At 39.9% G+C, this 17,808-nt stretch overlaps 1 protein-coding gene across 4 annotated transcripts in view; it reads left to right on the top strand.

Moving 5' to 3' along the window:
• The window catches only part of Akt3 (AKT serine/threonine kinase 3), a 248,082-nt gene that overhangs the window by 207,781 nt on the left and 22,493 nt on the right, over positions 1-17,808 (top strand). For all 4 annotated transcript variants that reach the window (XM_041635417.1, XM_041635418.1, XM_041635416.1 and 1 more), the window contains 2 exons: positions 1,287-1,501; positions 11,571-11,658. In XM_041635417.1, coding sequence (XP_041491351.1) covers positions 1,287-1,501; positions 11,571-11,658 — 303 coding nt within the window. The remainder of the gene's footprint in view (positions 1-1,286; positions 1,502-11,570; positions 11,659-17,808) is intronic.

Here is a 17,808-nt window from a genome sequence, read left to right as displayed (position 1 = left end):
GAAGAGAGTGTTTTAAATGTAGCCAAGTGATATCTTTGTTCCATAACTAAATTGTTTTTGCATCTTATATATACATATGGACATATACCACAAAGATTCCGTAGCTTCTCTCTGTCTCTGTCTTTGTCTCTGTCTCTCTCTCTCTCTCTCTTTCTATCTCTCTTTCTTTTTGAGACAGGGTTTCACTTTGTAGCCCTGGCTGTTCTAGAACTTACTTTGTATGCCAGAGATCCACTGTCTCTGCCTCTTGAGTGCTGTGCCACCACACCTGGCTAAAGTTTGTTGTTTCTGAGGCTTCAGATATAAAAAAGCTTATATTTCAGAGCAGTAAATACGGTTACTCATTTCCTTCACTATTTTCTGAAAGTCTTTAAACATATAAGGGATCCCATAAGTTGTCATATTTATTGTTTTACAGCCACATTCTATACTATCATCCTTTAAATTGTTTGGTGTTTTCATCTTTCACTGTTTGATTTGTATTATTGTCTTTAAATTTTTTTTTTTAGATTTTGTGTGTATAAATGTTTTGCATGTCTATCTGTGTGTGTGTGTGTGTGTGTGTGTGTGCGTGCGCGCGCATGCACAGCATCATGGCCACCAGATGCTCAAAGAGGAGGATGTCTAACCCCTTTAAACTGGAGGTACAGATTTTTGTGAGTCAACAGGTGGATTCTGGTACTGGAACCCACCTCTTCTAAGCACTCTTAGCCACAGAGCCAGTTTTCCACCCCGTTTTCTTTCTTGTTTTAAACTTACTTCTTAAAGTAAAATGTACAGTGCACAATATGTGATCTGTCACCAGCATGGCCTAATTTTTTTTTTAAGTTGTTGGAAGGACTCAGAGTGTGAAATGCAGTAGACCTAAAAGAAAATAAGCAAACATACTAGCTGATGGTTTTCGTTTTGTTATGTAGATTTGGATATACTTCAAATTCATTTTAGAAAATCTTTATGACTTTTGCTTTTTGTACATTGAGTGTTACTGAATTTATGTTAACTGTTTTATATAAGTAATTGAAGGGTTTTTTGTTTTCATATAGAATTTACTTCGTTTGAATGATACTTTAACCGTTAATGTACATGGACTAGGCATGGCACTCCAGAGGCAGAAAACAGATCTCTATGAATTTGAGGCCAGTTTAGCCTCCATAGGAAGTTCCAGGCCAGCCTAGGCCACTATAGTGAGAGTGGATGATGATGATGATGATGATGATGATGATGATGATGATGATGATGATGATGATGAACAACAATAATGATAATTTTGCTGGTTTCACTTCTAGGTATTAGAAGATAATGACTATGGCCGAGCAGTAGACTGGTGGGGCCTGGGTGTTGTCATGTATGAAATGATGTGTGGGAGGTTGCCTTTCTACAACCAGGATCATGAGAAACTCTTTGAACTAATACTAATGGAAGACATTAAATTTCCCCGAACACTCTCTTCAGATGCAAAATCATTGCTTTCAGGGCTCTTGATAAAGGATCCAAATAAACGGTAAGCCTTGATATCAGTCTATAAATTGCTGATAAATTTGGTTAGAGTTCATGATTTGAAAATAAATTGAAATATACATGATTCCAGGAACCATTGTGTTTGGTATAGACATTTTCCCACTGAGATACTGACTTATTTTTAAGTCCATAATATAGAACAGTTTAAAAACACATAAACTGTTTCTTAATTTGAAAATATTATACAAACTTTTCTAATAAGGACTTTTGAGAAATCTTTATGTATATTATAAGTAAAAAAAAAGTCTTAATTACCCTAGGAATGGAAGGGTTTCTTTCTTTCTTTTTTTTTTTTTTCAGTCCCTAGGGCTTTTTATGTTTCTCCTAATTCACATCATAGGAAAAAAGGCTTGTTTGTACTCTTTCTGCCACTAATCCAGCTAACATTTCTATTTTTGTTTGTTTGTTTGATTGGTTGAAGATTTCTCTGAAGCTTTGGAGCCTGCACTGTACTCACTCTGTAGTCCAGTATGGCCTCGAACTCACAGATACCTGCCTGTCTCTGCCTCCCAGATGCTGGGATTAAAGGCGTGCACCACCAGTGCCCGGCAACATTTCTCTTTTTTGTTACTTTTCTTTTCAGGTATGGCTGAAAAATTGGTTGTAAGGCGAGACACTGTAATTTTGTTTTTACAGATATGTTTTGGTTATGATCTAAGCTCTCTTATAATCTTTACTGCTCAGTTGTATTTTGTCCATTTATGTATTAACTTACAATTTACTCACTAGTTATATGTGGAATAATTTGTTTATAAAATAACCCATAACTTGAGGTGGTGTTTATCTTCTCCACCTTCCCATAATGTGTGTGTGTCTGTGTGTGTGTGTGTGTGTGTGTGTGAGAGAGAGAGAGAGAGAGAGAGAGAGAGAGAGAGAGAGAAGGAGGAAGGGGGAGGAAGAGAGAGAGGGAGGGAGGGGCGGAGGAAGAGAGAGCGGGAGGGAGGGAGGGAGGGAGGGAGGGAGGGAGGGAGGGAGGGAGGGGCGGAGGAAGAGAGAGAGGGAGGGAGGGAGGGAGGCAGGCAGGCAGGCAGGCAAGGAGGCAGGAAGAGTCTGTCCTCTCCCCATAAGTATCAGAACTTCCTTGAAAGCTCATTAAACTCTAAGCATCTAGAGAATAGACGACTTCATCTTTTTGGTTGCCCAGAATATCTCACCTAATGTTTTACCAGTGTTTTTTTGATTCATTCTTAGCATGTATTTGAGAGACTCTCTAATGTTTGAAAGAAGTATGTGAATTTTTAGAACTTGATCTTTGTTTCCTTTAGCAGAGGTGTTTCCTTTAGCAGAGATACTGTAGGTATCTCATTTTTAAGTGTATAAGAATGTGGGGCTGGAGAGTATAAGTGGTTAAATGACTGGCTGCTCTTGAGAGAGTCCAGGTTCTGTTCCCAGCACCTACCTAATGGTTTACAACCATCCGTAACTCCAGTCCAAGGGCTCCAACACTTTATAAAGTAAAAAAATAAGTTTAAAGGTAAATACATTTGTAAGAATGTCATACTGCTTTCAGCAGAAATAACCATATATAATAAAGAGTTTACCATCACTTTTTTATTTCTTTTAATTTCTCTTGATTCTTTGTATATTTCACATCATGCATTCTGATCCCGCTTATCTCTGTCCCCTTTCATTCACCCTCTGCCTTGCAACCTCCTCCCAAAACAAACCAAATTTAAAAGAAAAAAGAAATCAAATCAAAGGAACAAAAACAAACAAAATGAGAGGAGGGAGGGAGGGAGGGAATCTTGTGGAAGCTGTAGTGTGGCCCGTTGAGTCACACAATTTACCCTTTCGTCTGTTCCTCTTTCCTTGCCAGTGCTCATTGCTGTAAGTCTTGACTAAAGTCTTGACTAAGTCTTGTAGACTTGACTAAAGTCTATGGCTTCTGCTACACCACCGATAATGGGCTCTCATTGGAGATTCCTCTTGGATATCCTGTTGTTGTCCTGTGTCATGGATTTGTAGGTTCTTCCTTCACATGCTTCCTTAGTTCATAGATTCAGTGGGTATTGAGGTGGGACAACTCATAGCCCTGTCTGTGTCTGGGTGGTAGTTGGATTGGTCAGCTCTCCAGCTTTTCCCTCTCCAGCACTGCCTAGACTAGCTCACCTAGTGTGGCCTGCACTTAGGAGCAGGGCCAGTTTTCCTGCTCTCAGGTCACCCAAACTCATACCACCAGGGCCAACTCTACTATTTTGCCAGGCAAGGTACAGGACCCTCTCTACTGATTGCTATGGGGAGCATATTGGGCTCGGGAGTGGGGGTACTCAGCTGTCCTGCTCTCATGCCGTCAGGGCTGGCTCTCCTGTGTTGATGTCAGCAGGGTCAGCACTAGTATGTTGCCTTGGCAGGTGCAGGGTTTGCTCTACAGTGTGATGCAGCTAGTGATCGGTGGGGATAGTTCTCTCACTCTTGAGACCCTGGCCAGCTCTCTCATCTGCTTAGGTGGTAATGATGGTGTCCAAGGGCCATGTTTCTGCAGGGGCCATACTGATCTGGGTGACATGTGCTGCATCTGGGACATGGAGACTCTGGGCCTGAGCTGCTGCCAAGATCCATGTCTGGGGCCCTTGTCAGCACAGGGATTAAGGGAACCATGCCATGTTGAGCAAGCCCCTTGCTGAGTACTGCAGGAGAGCTGACTCTGCCCCTTAGAGGAGAGCTGACCTCTGCACTAGGAAAAGATGGCCCCACCCCTCAACACAAGTATGCAGCTCACCTAGATAGTACACTAGAGCAGAGGCTGTGTTCAGGAATACAGGTGAGCCCCCTGAGTGGGTGCTTTTCTGTTGATTTAGTTTGCTTTTTTAGGAGGCCTTCCAGAGTAGATTGAGTAGATACTATAAACATTTCATGTGCAGAAGGTAAGTGATGTGTCTGTGGTCTCACTGAAAATTCCTGTGGAGCCAGAATAGAAAACCAAATTTTCTGATGTGTGCATAGTATTTCTCATCTTGTCTGCAGTACCAACTTTTCAGTATAGTTTTTGAGATGTGTTGCAGGTAAGGTGATTATTCCAGTTATGTAATGAGCAGAGTTTACTGAAAGGTTGTTTTTAAGCAGAGCTGTGCCTACCATTTCATCTCTTTGAGTGGGGGAGAATCTATTATTTGACTTGGTTTCAAGGGTAGTGAATTTTTATCCCATCTTTTTCTGACTCTTCCAGACAACTTTGGTCACTCTTTGTTCTGTGTGCCTCTGTAGGTTTCTGGCAAAACAAAGTCTATTAATTTATCTACTATTGGCTCATTCCCATTGTACAGATAGCACATAGTAGGTACTTAGAAACTTTTGAATATGTGTTAGGTAAATTTCAAGAATGTTAGGGCCCTGATCCATATTTTCTTCTCTCAGGCTTATAAAGCTCTTTTATATAATGTGTCAAGTCTGTACTACTGTATCCAAGTACTGAGGATGCGGAGATAGATAGCATGGGCACATCTTTCTAGACATTTATAGAATAACAAAGGGCACAAACCTATTTGCATATTTTTAGGCCAAACTATGTGCAAATGCTCTTGATCATTAGCTCAGCCTGAGAGATTTTGATAATCTGAGCTGGCTTCAGGCATCATTTTCATGTAAAATATAGTCAAACTTGTACATGAACATGGCATTTGAAAAGCTCAGTGCCTAGACTATAGAATATGAGTTGAGCACCATTGAAAGATGAAACAAGTGTATTAGACTCTACGGGTCTTATGATTCTTAGAGAATAATCTTTATTCGGGGAAGGGTGAAAAACAGGAAGAATGCTTTAAAGAAAGAGATGGTACACGAGATAGGTGTGATAAGAAAGAGATGGTAGAACGAGATATGTGTGATAAGAAAGAGATGGTCCACGAGATATGTATGATAAGAAAGAGATGGTCCACGAGATAGGTGTGATAAGAAAGAGATGGTCCATGAGATATGTATGATAAGAAAGAGATGGTCCACGAGATAGGTGTGATAAGAAAGAGATGGTCCATGAGATATGTATGATAAGAAAGAGATGGTCCATGAGATAGGTGTGATAAGAAAGAGATGGTCCACGAGATAGGTGTGATAAGAAAGAGATGGTAGAACGAGATATGTGTGATAAGAAAGCAGCCCTGGCAGCTGTGGAGTGGTCTGATTTGAAAAGTAAAGAACAGGAAGACAGAACACTTTACAAAACCTGTATGGCAGGTACATTACTTAGGATGCTGAGGCAAGAGGATTTTGGGTTTGAGGCCAGCCTGAATACTTTAGGAAGATTATATCTTAAAAACAATAAGCAAATATTTCTAAATAAGAAAGCTGGTTCTTTAAAAGATTTTTAAAAAGAAACAATACAGCTGTGAATAAATAAAAATGTAAGGAAGATGGCATGGATAATCCTAGAAGTACCCAGTTAGGGTGATTAATTTAGCGAGGACAAGCAAAGACAGAGGCTTGTAGTAGTGGGTGCTGAGAGTAACTTTATAGCAAGTCTAAGGTTTCGTTGGCAAACCTAGATAGAAATGTCAAGTAATCATCTGGAAGAAATGCAGCCAATGCTTAAAAGAGTCATAGTAGCCAACTGTAGATTTGGGCGGTCACTGACATCTAGGAGGTAACTGGAGACTGAAAAGTAGCACAGAAAGGAGAGTGTGAAAAGAGGAGGGCCTGGGCAGAAACCCGGGAAATAACAGTTTAGCTCTAGGAAAAATAAAGCCAGCAACATTCTCCATAAGGCTTTGAACATAATCAGATACTGGGATTTCTTTTTTCATTCAGCTACTTTAGGTGCTGCTTAATTTTTTTTTTGTATTCTTTGCTGAATTGCTGTGAATTCTCCTAAAGGATTAACCATCTTTGGGCTTTTTTAATATGATATTTTATTGATTATTTGGGAATTTCACATCATGCACCCCAATAACACTCACTTCCCAGTCCTCCCAAGTCTGCCTGCCCACCCTTGTGACCTCTCTCCCAAAAAACAAGAGAAGAGAAAGAGGGAAAGGAAGAAGAGGAAGTTGAAGAAGAGGAGGAAGAGGAAGAAAAAGAAGAAGAAGAAAATAAAGAACTACTGCAGGTCCAATTTGTGTTGCCCATATACTCCCATTGGCCAACCCCTTAGAGAAAACTGAAACCTTCCCATCCACACTTCCACCAGAAGCTTATTCTTGTTACTCTGTGGCCCTTCTGCATGTCTTTCCTTTATCCTCCAGTACAGCTTACATGAAAATCACCACCTCATGTTGGGTATACTACTATAGGAAAATAGGAGTTCTGTGATGTTTCTCATAGTAAGAAATACATGGGAGCTAACGGCTTATTTGGTATTCCGATGTTGAAGTTTATGGGCCTAGGCATAAAAAAGTCCAAAGCATCAGTTCAACTCATATTTTGACATCATTTTGAAGTGTTTGAATTATATATTAGGGGGCCATTGACATTAAACTTTTTGACATCTTCATATTTTGAAGAATTTTGTGCTAATGGATTTGAGCTTCTAAAATGAAATCTATAACTATAATTTCAGGATTGCATAGCATTCACTGGCACTATCTTATGTATGTTGATAAACATGCTAGCTATTTCCTAAACCAATTATTGCAAAAGAACTGGGGTTTTATACAAAAATGAACAACTAAATCCAGATTGACATTTTTTAACTTATAGAATGACTGCTTCTCTAATTCATGTGCCTTCTCAAGTACACATAAAACAATATTGTGAACTATAACTGTAAACTGTAAGAAAGTAGAGTTCTGATTTTTTTATGCAAACTGGTTTGATTTATACTTTAAAATATTAAATTCTTTTCAGAAATAAATATTTTGGTGTTTTTGCTTTTTTTGTTCCTTAGGCCAAGTTTAGGATGACTTTGTTAACCCAATACTGATCTCTGCCTCCCAGGGAGAGACAGCATACCAGGGGAGAGATTGCATCCCCTGGAAAAACAGGAATCAGTTGCTTAATCTTAAATGTGAAATCATGGCCGGGCGGTGGTGGCGCACGCCTTTAATCCCAGCACTCGGGAGGCAGAGGCAGGCGGATCTCTGGGAGTTCGAGGCCAGCCTGGTCTACAAGAGCTAGTTCCGGGACCGGCACCAAAGCTACAGAGAAACCCTGTCTCAAAAAACCAAAAAAATAAAAAAATAAATAAAATCATAAGACTGAAGGTTCCAGATAAGAACTTTGCTATCCTATTGTACAATCTAATGTTTTTCTCTGGAGTGTTTTAATTAAAGACTTCTCTGAGGATCCTAGAGCAGACTTGCTTGCATTCCCCGCCAAAGCTGTTCATGGATCTACCAGTTGTGTCAGGTTTCTTTCAGTGAAAGGTCCTGATAGCCACAGTTCAGGGACAGTCTGTCCTTACTTTCCTTGGCTGTTTGGATTTGTTTTTTTGTTTTGTTTTGTTTTGTTTCCTGGCTAGAGATGTGTTAATGTTGGCATGCACAGATCACCAGAACTAGTTGTTAAATTTCCAGGGATGTAGTAAGCTGTACCTTTTATTCAACAGTCATTGATTGTTTTAATCAAATGATACAAATTAAATCAAGAATAGTACAAACAAAACAATAAGTCACAATTTATCATTCTTTTTTTTAAATTTTTTTTTATTGAGAAAAGGAAAAAAAAGTTTCTGCCTCCTCCCAGCCTCCCATTTCCCTCTCCCTCCTTCCACCCTTCTCCCCCTCCCCCCACTCCTCTCCCCCTCCCTCTCCAGTCCAAAGAGCAGTCAGGGTTCCCTGCCCTGTGGAAAGTCCAAGGTCCTCCCCCCCTCCATCCATGTCTAGGAAGGTGAACATCCAAACGGGCTAGGCTCCCACAAAGTCAGAACATGAGGTAGGATCAAAACTCCGTGTCAGGGGCTGGAGAGATGGCTCAGTGGTTAAGAGCACTGTCTGCTCTTCCAGAGGTCCTGAGTTCAATTCCCAGCAACCACATGGTGGTTGACAACCATCTGTAATGAGATCTGGCACCCTCCTCTGGTGTGTGGGCATACATGGAGGCAGAATGTTGTATACATAATAAATAAATAAATAAATCTTTAAAAAAAAAAAAAAAACTCCGTGTCATTGTCCTTGGCTTCTCATCAGCCCTCATTGTTCGCCATGTTCAGAGAGTCCAGTTTTATCCCATGCTTTTTCAGTCACAGTCCAGCTGGCCTTGGTGAGCTCCCAATAGATCAGCCCCATTGTCTCAGTGGGTGGGTGCACCCCTCGTGGTCCCGACTTCTTTGCTCATGTTCTTCCTTCTGCTCCTCATTGGGACCTTGGGAGCTCAGTCCAGTGCTCCAGTGTGGGTCTCTGTCTCTATCTCCATGCATCACCAGATGAAGGTTCTATGGTGATATGCAAGATATTCGTCAGTATTGCTATAGGATAGGGTCATTTCAGGTTCCCTATCCTCAGCTGCCCAAGGAACTAACTGGGGACATCGCCTTGGGCTCCTGGGAGCCACTCTAGGTTCAAGTCTCTTGCCAACCCTAAGGTGGCTCCCTTAACTAAGAATTGTGCTTCCGTGCTCCCCTATCCAACCTTCCTTTATCCCAATCATCCTGTTTCCCCAAGTTCCCCCCATCCTCCCCTTCTCCCTTTTCTCTCCCCATCTCCCCTTACCCCCATCCCACCCCACCCCCAAGATCCCAATTTTCTCCCCGGCAATTTTGTCTACTTCCCATAGCCAAGAGGATAACTATGTTTTTCCTTGGGTTCCCCTTCTTACTTAGCTTCTTTAGGTTCACCAATTATAGACTCCGTGACCTTTATTTATGGCTAGAAACCAATTATGAGTGAGTACATCCCATGTTCATCTTTTGGGGTCTGTGTTACCTCACTCAGTATAGTGTTTTCTATTTCCATCCATTTGCATGCAAAATTCGAGAAGTCATTGTTTTTTACCGCAGCGTAGTACTCTAATGTGTATATATTCCTCACTTTCTTCATCCATTCTTCCGTTGAAGGACATCTAGGTTGTTTCCAGGTTCTGGCTATTACCAATAATGCTGCTATGAACATAGTTGAACAAATGCTTTTGTCATATGATAGGGCATCTCTTGGGTATATTCCCAGGAGTGGTATTGCTGGGTCCAGGGGTAGGTTGATCCCGAAATTCCTGAGAAACCGAAACACTGATTTCCAAAAAACCATATGATCGTTTCATTAGATGCTGAAAAAGCATTTGACAAAATTCAACATCCCTTTATGATAAAAGTATTGGAGAGATTAGGGATACAAGGGTCATACCTAAATATAATAAAAGCTATATACAGCAAGCCGACAGCTAACATCAGATTAAACGGAGAGAAACTCAAAGCCATCCCACTAAAATCAGGAACACGACAAGGCTGTCCACTCTCTCCATACCTCTTCAATATAGTACTTGAAGTTCTAGCAATAGCAATAAGACAACACAAGGGGATCAAGGGGATTTGAATTGGAAAGGAAGAAGTGAAACTTTCGTTATTTGCAGATGATATGATAGTGTACATAAGCGACCCCCAATACTCCACCAAAGAACTTTTACAGCTGATAAACAATTTATCACTCTTATAATTTGGTTCCATATTCTTGTTTCTGACGTTTTATTTGTGTGGAAACAATATATAGTGATTGGATCTACTATGGTATTTTGAAATTGGCTATGGGGATGGCATTTCTTCTACTATCTAAATTGACAAGTACTTTAAGTCAATGTTTGATTTGTTGCTTTTATTCTTTAGACCTAATAAAGTGATGAATGAAAGGTTAATAGATGAGATTTGGTTGAAGAGCGTTTGGTTTCTGGGACATTGTAAATGCCGGGAGAGGTAGAGGAAGTGCTCTTCCCGTGGAGAGTCTCTCATCTTTCAGCACTCACTGACAGAAGCAGATCCTGATTGCTGTTTATCATGTCACTTTCTTCTCTGGCTTTACCATAAACAGACAGTACCAAGTCAGAACTAATTAGAACTGTAAATTCATTTATAGTTGAATTTGTAATTGAGCAAAAATGAAATGTTTTCTGTGAGAATAATTTTGCGGCTAGTTGATAATGGAAACATTCTATTCTTTGTATTTATTACACTTCACATCCTTTAAAATAGTAAAAATCATAATGAACTCATACACACATGCATCTGTTCTTGATTAATTTGAAAGAGAGTTTCCTATGTTAGTTCCAAACTCCAGTATGTTCCTTTACCTTCTTTTTCCTCTCATTTTTTTTCTTTTCCCTCCTTTCCAGTCTTATTTTTCATACATACTTTCTTTTTAATGAACAAGTACTAAATTAAACCTTAAAAGATAGAAAATACTTGTTTTTTCCTATTTTTAACTTTTATTTTTATATTCTGAATTGCACAGTAGATTAACGTGTAAGGATGTGTCATGGTAACAATATTGTCTCTGCAGTTCTTTAGCGGTACAACAGCAGTGTGAGATTTTATTTGGAACAGTGCTCTCCAGAGATAGTTTTATTGTTTATTTATTTGGAACAGTGCTCTCCAGAGATAGTTTTATTGTTTTTCTTTTTGATACATTGTCTTGGTCTCTCTCTGTACCCCTGGTTGTTCTGGAACTCACTGTGTAGACCAGCCTGACCTCGAACTCAGATCTGTCTGCCCCAGCCACTTCAGTCTTGGGATTAACTTCACCACTAACTCCACAAGATCACAGATGTGTCTCTAACCAGTTGTTTACTTTGGGATTTACATTAACAAAGGAATATTTTGAACTCAGTTACTAAGAAAAGAACAGTGGCTATATCTTCCGTTATACCTGGTGATACCTGTGTATTTCGGAGTCTTATAACCCCCAGAGGGGATGCATTATCTCTACGTGGGAGTTGGTCACTTGTTCATTACCCCCTCTCTAAGAAGTGCTTGCCTCTGTAGAGTGCTCTCCAAAGCCTTTATCTTTTACCTTGGTCTAAGGATGGTTCTTATTTAGTAGTATGTTTGAAAATTTTAGTTATTAAAGTTATTTAATTTTCATTTTTATGGCTATGCATTTAAAATTATTTCGAACACAGTAAATTTTATCTACACAAAAGGTTTTATTGTGTGACTTATGTAAATGTTTTCCATTTTTTAAATTTTATTTCTATACTCACAGCCTTGGTGGAGGGCCAGATGATGCAAAAGAAATTATGAGGCATAGTTTCTTTTCTGGAGTAAACTGGCAAGATGTGTACGACAAAAAGGTAAGATGTCTTTGTGATACTCTACACAGCAGAAATTTATGGGAATAGAATTTAATAATGCAGTGATATTTCCTATTTTACTTTGGTGTTTAAACAATAACCAAACTTCTTAGCATAATTTTTCATTTGTAATTTTGTGCCTCTTAAAACTCCTCCCAATTGTCAAGAGTTTATTTTGTCTTTTTTTAATAATAATTTCTTCAGCCTTATTTCTTCCAGCTGAAAAAGAAGACACCTAACATTTTGTTTTTCATTTAGATAAGTCAAAAGAGAAATAATAATTTATAAAAATTGCCTTTATGTCTTAATTCAGAACATTTCTCATTCAAATATATAGATTCTTTATTTTTAAAACAATTTGCAGTAAAACAGTTTTTGTATTTAACAAAGTAAGGATTTATGGTCTTATTTGTATCCTTTCTGTTACTTGCAACATAACTTTATTTCCCACAGAAATGATTGCTGCCAATTATGTACCTTTATTTTAATTATAACGCGCATTTTTCCTTTTGGTGTTTGTTCATTACTTAAGACTGTGTCACACTTGGCTCCGGCTGCCGTGCAGCTTGCTGTGCATTCTGGGCCTGTCGTCAGTCACAGTGGTTCTCTTGTCTGTCCTCCACAGTGCTGGGTTCCAGATGTCTCTGCCAGCTTTAGTACTTCACTTTGCCTTCAGATATTGTTAATACAGATACTGATTTTGATTTTTAAATGCTTCCATAATTTTTTTTATATGTGTGTATGTGGCGGTGGGTTGAAGTCATATCATTCTGCATTCTCTTACACTGAGCCTCGGAGCTTACTGATGAGGCTGGCCTGGCTGGCCAGTGAGCAATAAGGATCTGCTTGTCTATGTCCCTCAGCCATGGGGTATCACTGTGTGCTACCATGCCTAGCTTTTTGCGGGTGCTGGAACGCTGAACTCATGTTCTTATGTTTGTGTGCTAGTTACTATACGTAAAGAGTTACCTCTCCAGCTCTTTATATAAAATTTTAGTGTAAAATTTTGATGTTCAGTAATTTACTTTACTTGATGTTTTATCTCATTAATTTATCTAATCTAACCATTTCTGGATTTTTTTATATTTTTATCTGAAATATTTGTTTTGTGCCAAATACTTTCCTCTTTGAGTACCATAAAAGGATACCAGTACAAATCATAGGGGAAATGATTGATATTTCACTTTTATGTTAGATTGTTGGCAATGGGAAATTTGGTGTTTTTTTTCCCTTCCTGTATCTAAGCATTTAAGGTAATTGTCCATTTAAATATTTACTTAAATCTTCACTTTAACCAAACTTACATATTTTGCGTTTCTAACATGTGAAAGCACATGTATGTTTTAGGTCTTTCACAGACTCTATGAAACTCATCAGCATTCTGAATGCTGTGAATGTTAATTGACTTGATCCAGGCAATTGCATCCACATTATAAGATAGATAATGATCCTTATGAGATAGATATATACCTAAGAAAGTCTCTGTGAGCTATGCTCTGGATATCATGTCTCTGTAGTACAAAAGAACTGGAAATAATGCATGGTCAGGCATAAGCACCTGCACTTACTTACTGGGTCAAGATCACCTGATATGGCCATGAGGAATGAAATGAAGACAGGTTGGAGGAGCTACAGCACAACTGAGGCTGTGGTAGTTTTATTGCGAGTCCCCATGACACACATGGTAGAAAGAGAAACCTACTCCTACCAGGTGTCTTCTGACTTCCACATGTGAGCTGTGCCACATGCAGACCCTTCTACATACACTCAGATAAATAAGTATTATAAAAATTCAAATATGTAACTTATGTATAATTAGGTATTTCATCTTTAAAGTTGGGCACTATCACTTACTAATAAACTTTGTGTTTATTATTTTTTGTATTAGTCCATAATTAATGCCTAGTTTTCTAATTAAAATGTTTTTTGAGACAGTCTCACTGTGTGTCTCTGTGTAATGTAGAACTGATGGTGGTAACCAGGCTGACCTTGAATTCACAAAACCTGCCCTTTTTTTACCCCTTTCTAAATATTTGTGACACAATAGAGATGACATATTTAGTACCTTAAAACTATGTCTTAATCACTGTCTTCAAAAACAGAAGTGAAATAGTTATAGTAGCATGGTAACCCTCAGGAGAAGGTGGAAGAGCTGATCCTTTGTTCTCCAATGCATCTTGCCCTCTCACCCCCTTTGCAGAGAGGGACAGCCATTTGAGCCTTAGGAGAATATGATTGTTTTAGCACCCTTAAGCTGGAAGATTTTTCTGGCAGGTTGTTTGCTGGTGTAACTCGTCACCATGGTCTTTCCTGCTGGGTCTTCCTGTGTAACCTGTCTTGCCCTCAAACTCAACACCCTCTCTCCATTGGTTCTTTGAGTTACAGGTATGCACTGCTAACTAGTCCAGCCTCGGATTTCATTTCATTTATTTATTTTAATATTTTTAGAATTATTTTATGTGTGTATGAGTGTTTTGCCTACACATGTAAGTACTCACTCTGTGTTTGTGTAGTGTCATGTCCATGAGTGTGTAGTTTCCATGGAGTTCATAGTATTACAGATATTTGTGAGCTGCCATGAGTGTTCTGGAGCCCGGGGCCCAAACTCCAGTCCTGTACAAGAAGAGCAACAATTAACCATGGAGCTCTCTTTCAAACCCAGCTTCAAATTTGAAAAGAATCAAATTAATTTGGATTTCATTAATTTTTCTCTATTGTGGGTTTGCTTGTTTGTTTGGGATTTTATCTTAGTGTGTGTGTGTGTGTGTGTGTGTGTGTGTGTGCGTGTGTGCGTGTGTGCACGCGCTATTGCATGAGTGCTTGCGTGAGTGCTTGCGTGAGCGAGCACATGAATGCTGGGACTTGAACTTAACCAAGGTCTTACATGTCATGTGCTAGGGAAGTGTGCTGCCACTGTGCAGTCTCACTTAGCCCATTTGATTATTTCATCATTCTGCCGCATTTGCGTTTTATTGCTAGTTTTGTAGGTTAGAACCATGATTATTGTTGAGCCTTTTTTTTCCCTAAGCCAACATTTCTTAACCTGTGGATCGTGACCCCTTTGGGGGTCAAATGACCCTTTCACAGGGATCGCCTAAGGCTATTGGAAAACAGATATTTACATTACAATTCATAGCAGTAGCAAAATTACAGTTTTGAAATAAGAACAAAATGATTTTATGGCCGGGGGTCAGCACAACGTGAGGAACTGTATAAGGGTCGCAGCATAGAAAGGCTGAGAGCTGATGCTCTTGAGACTTTATTTATTTATTTATTTATTTATTTTTAACTTTTTTTTTTTATTGAGAAAAGGAGAAAAAAAAACAAGTTTCCGCCTCCTCCCAGCCTCCCATTTCCCTCCCCCTCCTCCCACCCTTCTCCCCCTCCCCCCACTCCTCTCCCCCTCCCTCTCCAGTCCAAAGAGCAGTCAGGGTTCCCTGCCCTGTGGTAAGTCCAAGGTCCTCCCCCCTCCGTCCATTCCTAGGAAGGTGAACATCCAAACTGGCTAGGCTCTCACAAAGCCAGCACATTACGTAGGATCAAAACCCCATGCCATTGTCCTTGGCTTCTCATCAGCCCTCATTGTTCGCCATGCTCAGAGAGTCCAGTTTTATCCCATGCTTTTTCAGTCACAGTCCAGCTGGCCTTGGTGAGCTCCCAATAGATCAGCCCCATTGTCTCAGTGGGTGGGTGCACCCCTCGTGGTCCCGACTTCTTTGTTCATGTTCTCCTTCCTTCTGCTCCTCATTGGGACCTTGGGAGCTCAGTCCAGTGCTCCAGTGTGGGTCTCTGTCTCTATCTCCATCCATTACCAGATGAAGGTTCTATGGTGATATGCAAGATATTCGTCAGTATTGCTATAGGATAGGGTCATTTCAGGTTCCCTATCCTCAGGTGCCCAAGGAACTAACTGGGGACATCGCCTTGGGCTCCTGGGAGCCACTCTAGGTTCAAGTCTCTTGCCAACCCTAAGGTGGCTCCCTTAACTAAGAATTGTGCTTCCGTGCTCCCCTATCCAACCTTCCTTTATCCCAATCATCCTGTTTCCCCAAGTTCCCCCCATCCTCCCCTTCTCCCTTTTCTCTCCCCATCTCCCCTTACCCCCATCCCACCCCACCCCCAAGATCCCAATTTTCTCCCCGGCAATTTTGTCTTCTTCCCATAGCCAAGAGGACAACTATATGTTTTTCCTTTGGTTCACCTTCTTATTTAGCTTCTTTAGAATCACCAATTGTAGACTCCGTGACCCTTATTTATGGCTAGAAACCAATTATGAGTGAGTACATCCCATGTTCATCTTTTTGGGTCTAGGTTACCTCACTCAGGATAGTGTTTTCTATTTCCATCCATTTGCATGCAAAATTCGAGAAGTCATTGTTTTTTACCGCAGCGTAGTACTCTAATGTGTATATAATTCCACACTTTCTTCATCCATTCTTCCGTTGAAGGGCATCTAGGTTGTTTCCAGGTTCTGGCTATTACAAATAATACTGCTATAAACATAGTTGAACAAATGCTTTTGTCATATGATAGGGCATCTCTTGGGTATATTCCCAGGAGTGGTATTGCTGGGTCCAGGGGTAGGTTGATCCCGAATTTCCTGAGAAACCAAAACACAGATTTCCAAAGTGGTTGCACAAGATTGCATTCCCACCAGCAATGGATGAGGGTACCCCTTCCTCCACAGCCTCTCCAGCAAAGGCTATCATTGGAGTTTTTGATTTTAGCCATTCTGACAGGTATAAGATGATATCTCAAAGTTGTTTTGATTTGCATTTCCCTGATCACTAAGGAGGTTGAGCATGACCTTAAGTGTCTTTTGGCCATTTGAACTTCCTCTGCTGAGAATTCTCTGTTCACTTCAGTGCCCCATTTTTTTAATTGGGTTAACTAGCATTTTAAAGTCTAGTTTCCTGAGTTCTCTATATATTTTGGAGATCAGTCCTTTGTCTGTTGCGGGGTTGGTAAAGATCTTCTCCCAGTCAGTAGGTTGCCTTTTTGTGTTGGTGACAGTGTCCTTTGCTTTACAGAAGCTTCTCAGTTTTAGTAGGTCCCATTTATTCAATGTTGCCCTTAATGTCTGTGCTGTTGGGGTTACAGATAGGAAGCGATATCCTGTGCCCATCTGTTGTAGGGTACTTCCCACTTTCTCTTCTATCAGGTTCAATGTGTTCTGACTGATAGTGAGGTCTTTAATCCATCTGGACTTGAGTTTTGTGCATGGTGATAGGTATGGGTCTATTTTCATTCTTCTACAGGTTGACATCCAGTTATGCCAGCACCATTTGGTGAAGATGCTTTCTTTCTTCCATTGTATACTTTTGGCTCCTTTATCAAAAATGAGGTGTTCATAGGTTTGTGGGTTAAAATTCGGGTCTTCTATACGATTCCATTGGTCAACTTCTCTGTTTTTATGCCAGTACCACACTGTTTTCATCACTGTAGCTCTGAAATAGAGTTTGAAGTCAGGGATGGTAATGCCTCCAGACAATACTTTGTTGTATAGGATTGTTTTGGCTATCCTGGGTTTTTTGTTTTTCCATATAAAGTTGATTATTGTCCTCTCAAGATCTGTGAAGAATTTTGATGGGACCTTGATGGGGATTTCATTGAATTTATAAATTGCCTTTGGTAGAATTGCCATTTTTACTATGTTGATCCTCCCAATCCAAGAGCAAGGGAGGTCCTTCCATTTTCTGGTATACTCCTCAGTTTCTTTCTTCAATGCCTTAAAGTTTTGTCAAATAGATCTTTCACTTCCTTGGTTAGAGTTACCCCAAGATATTTTATGCTGTTTGTGGCTATCCTGAAAGGTGAAGCTTCTCTGATTTCCCTCTCTGCTTCCATATCCTTTGTGTATAAGGGGGCGACTGATTTTTTGGAGTTGATCTTGTATCCTGCCACATTACTAAAGGTGTTTATCAGCTGTAAAAGTTCTTTGGTGGAGTTTTGGGGGTCGCTTATGTACACTATCATGTCATCTGCAAATAACAAAAGTTTCACTTCTTCCTTTCCAATTCGAATCCCCTTGATCCCCTTATGTTGTCTTATTGCTATTGCTAGAACTTCAAGCACTATATTGAAGAGGTATGGCGAGAGTGGACAGCCTTGTCGTGTTCCTGAGTTTAGTGGGATGCCTTTAAGTTTCTC

Source organism: Microtus oregoni, unplaced genomic scaffold (assembly GCF_018167655.1).
Source record: "Microtus oregoni isolate MIOR12 unplaced genomic scaffold, Mior012 000047F_ref0000412, whole genome shotgun sequence".
NCBI lineage: Eukaryota > Metazoa > Chordata > Mammalia > Rodentia > Cricetidae > Microtus > Microtus oregoni.
Note: the sequence above shows the minus strand (reverse complement) of the source record. Positions and strands in the feature narration are given on the sequence as shown.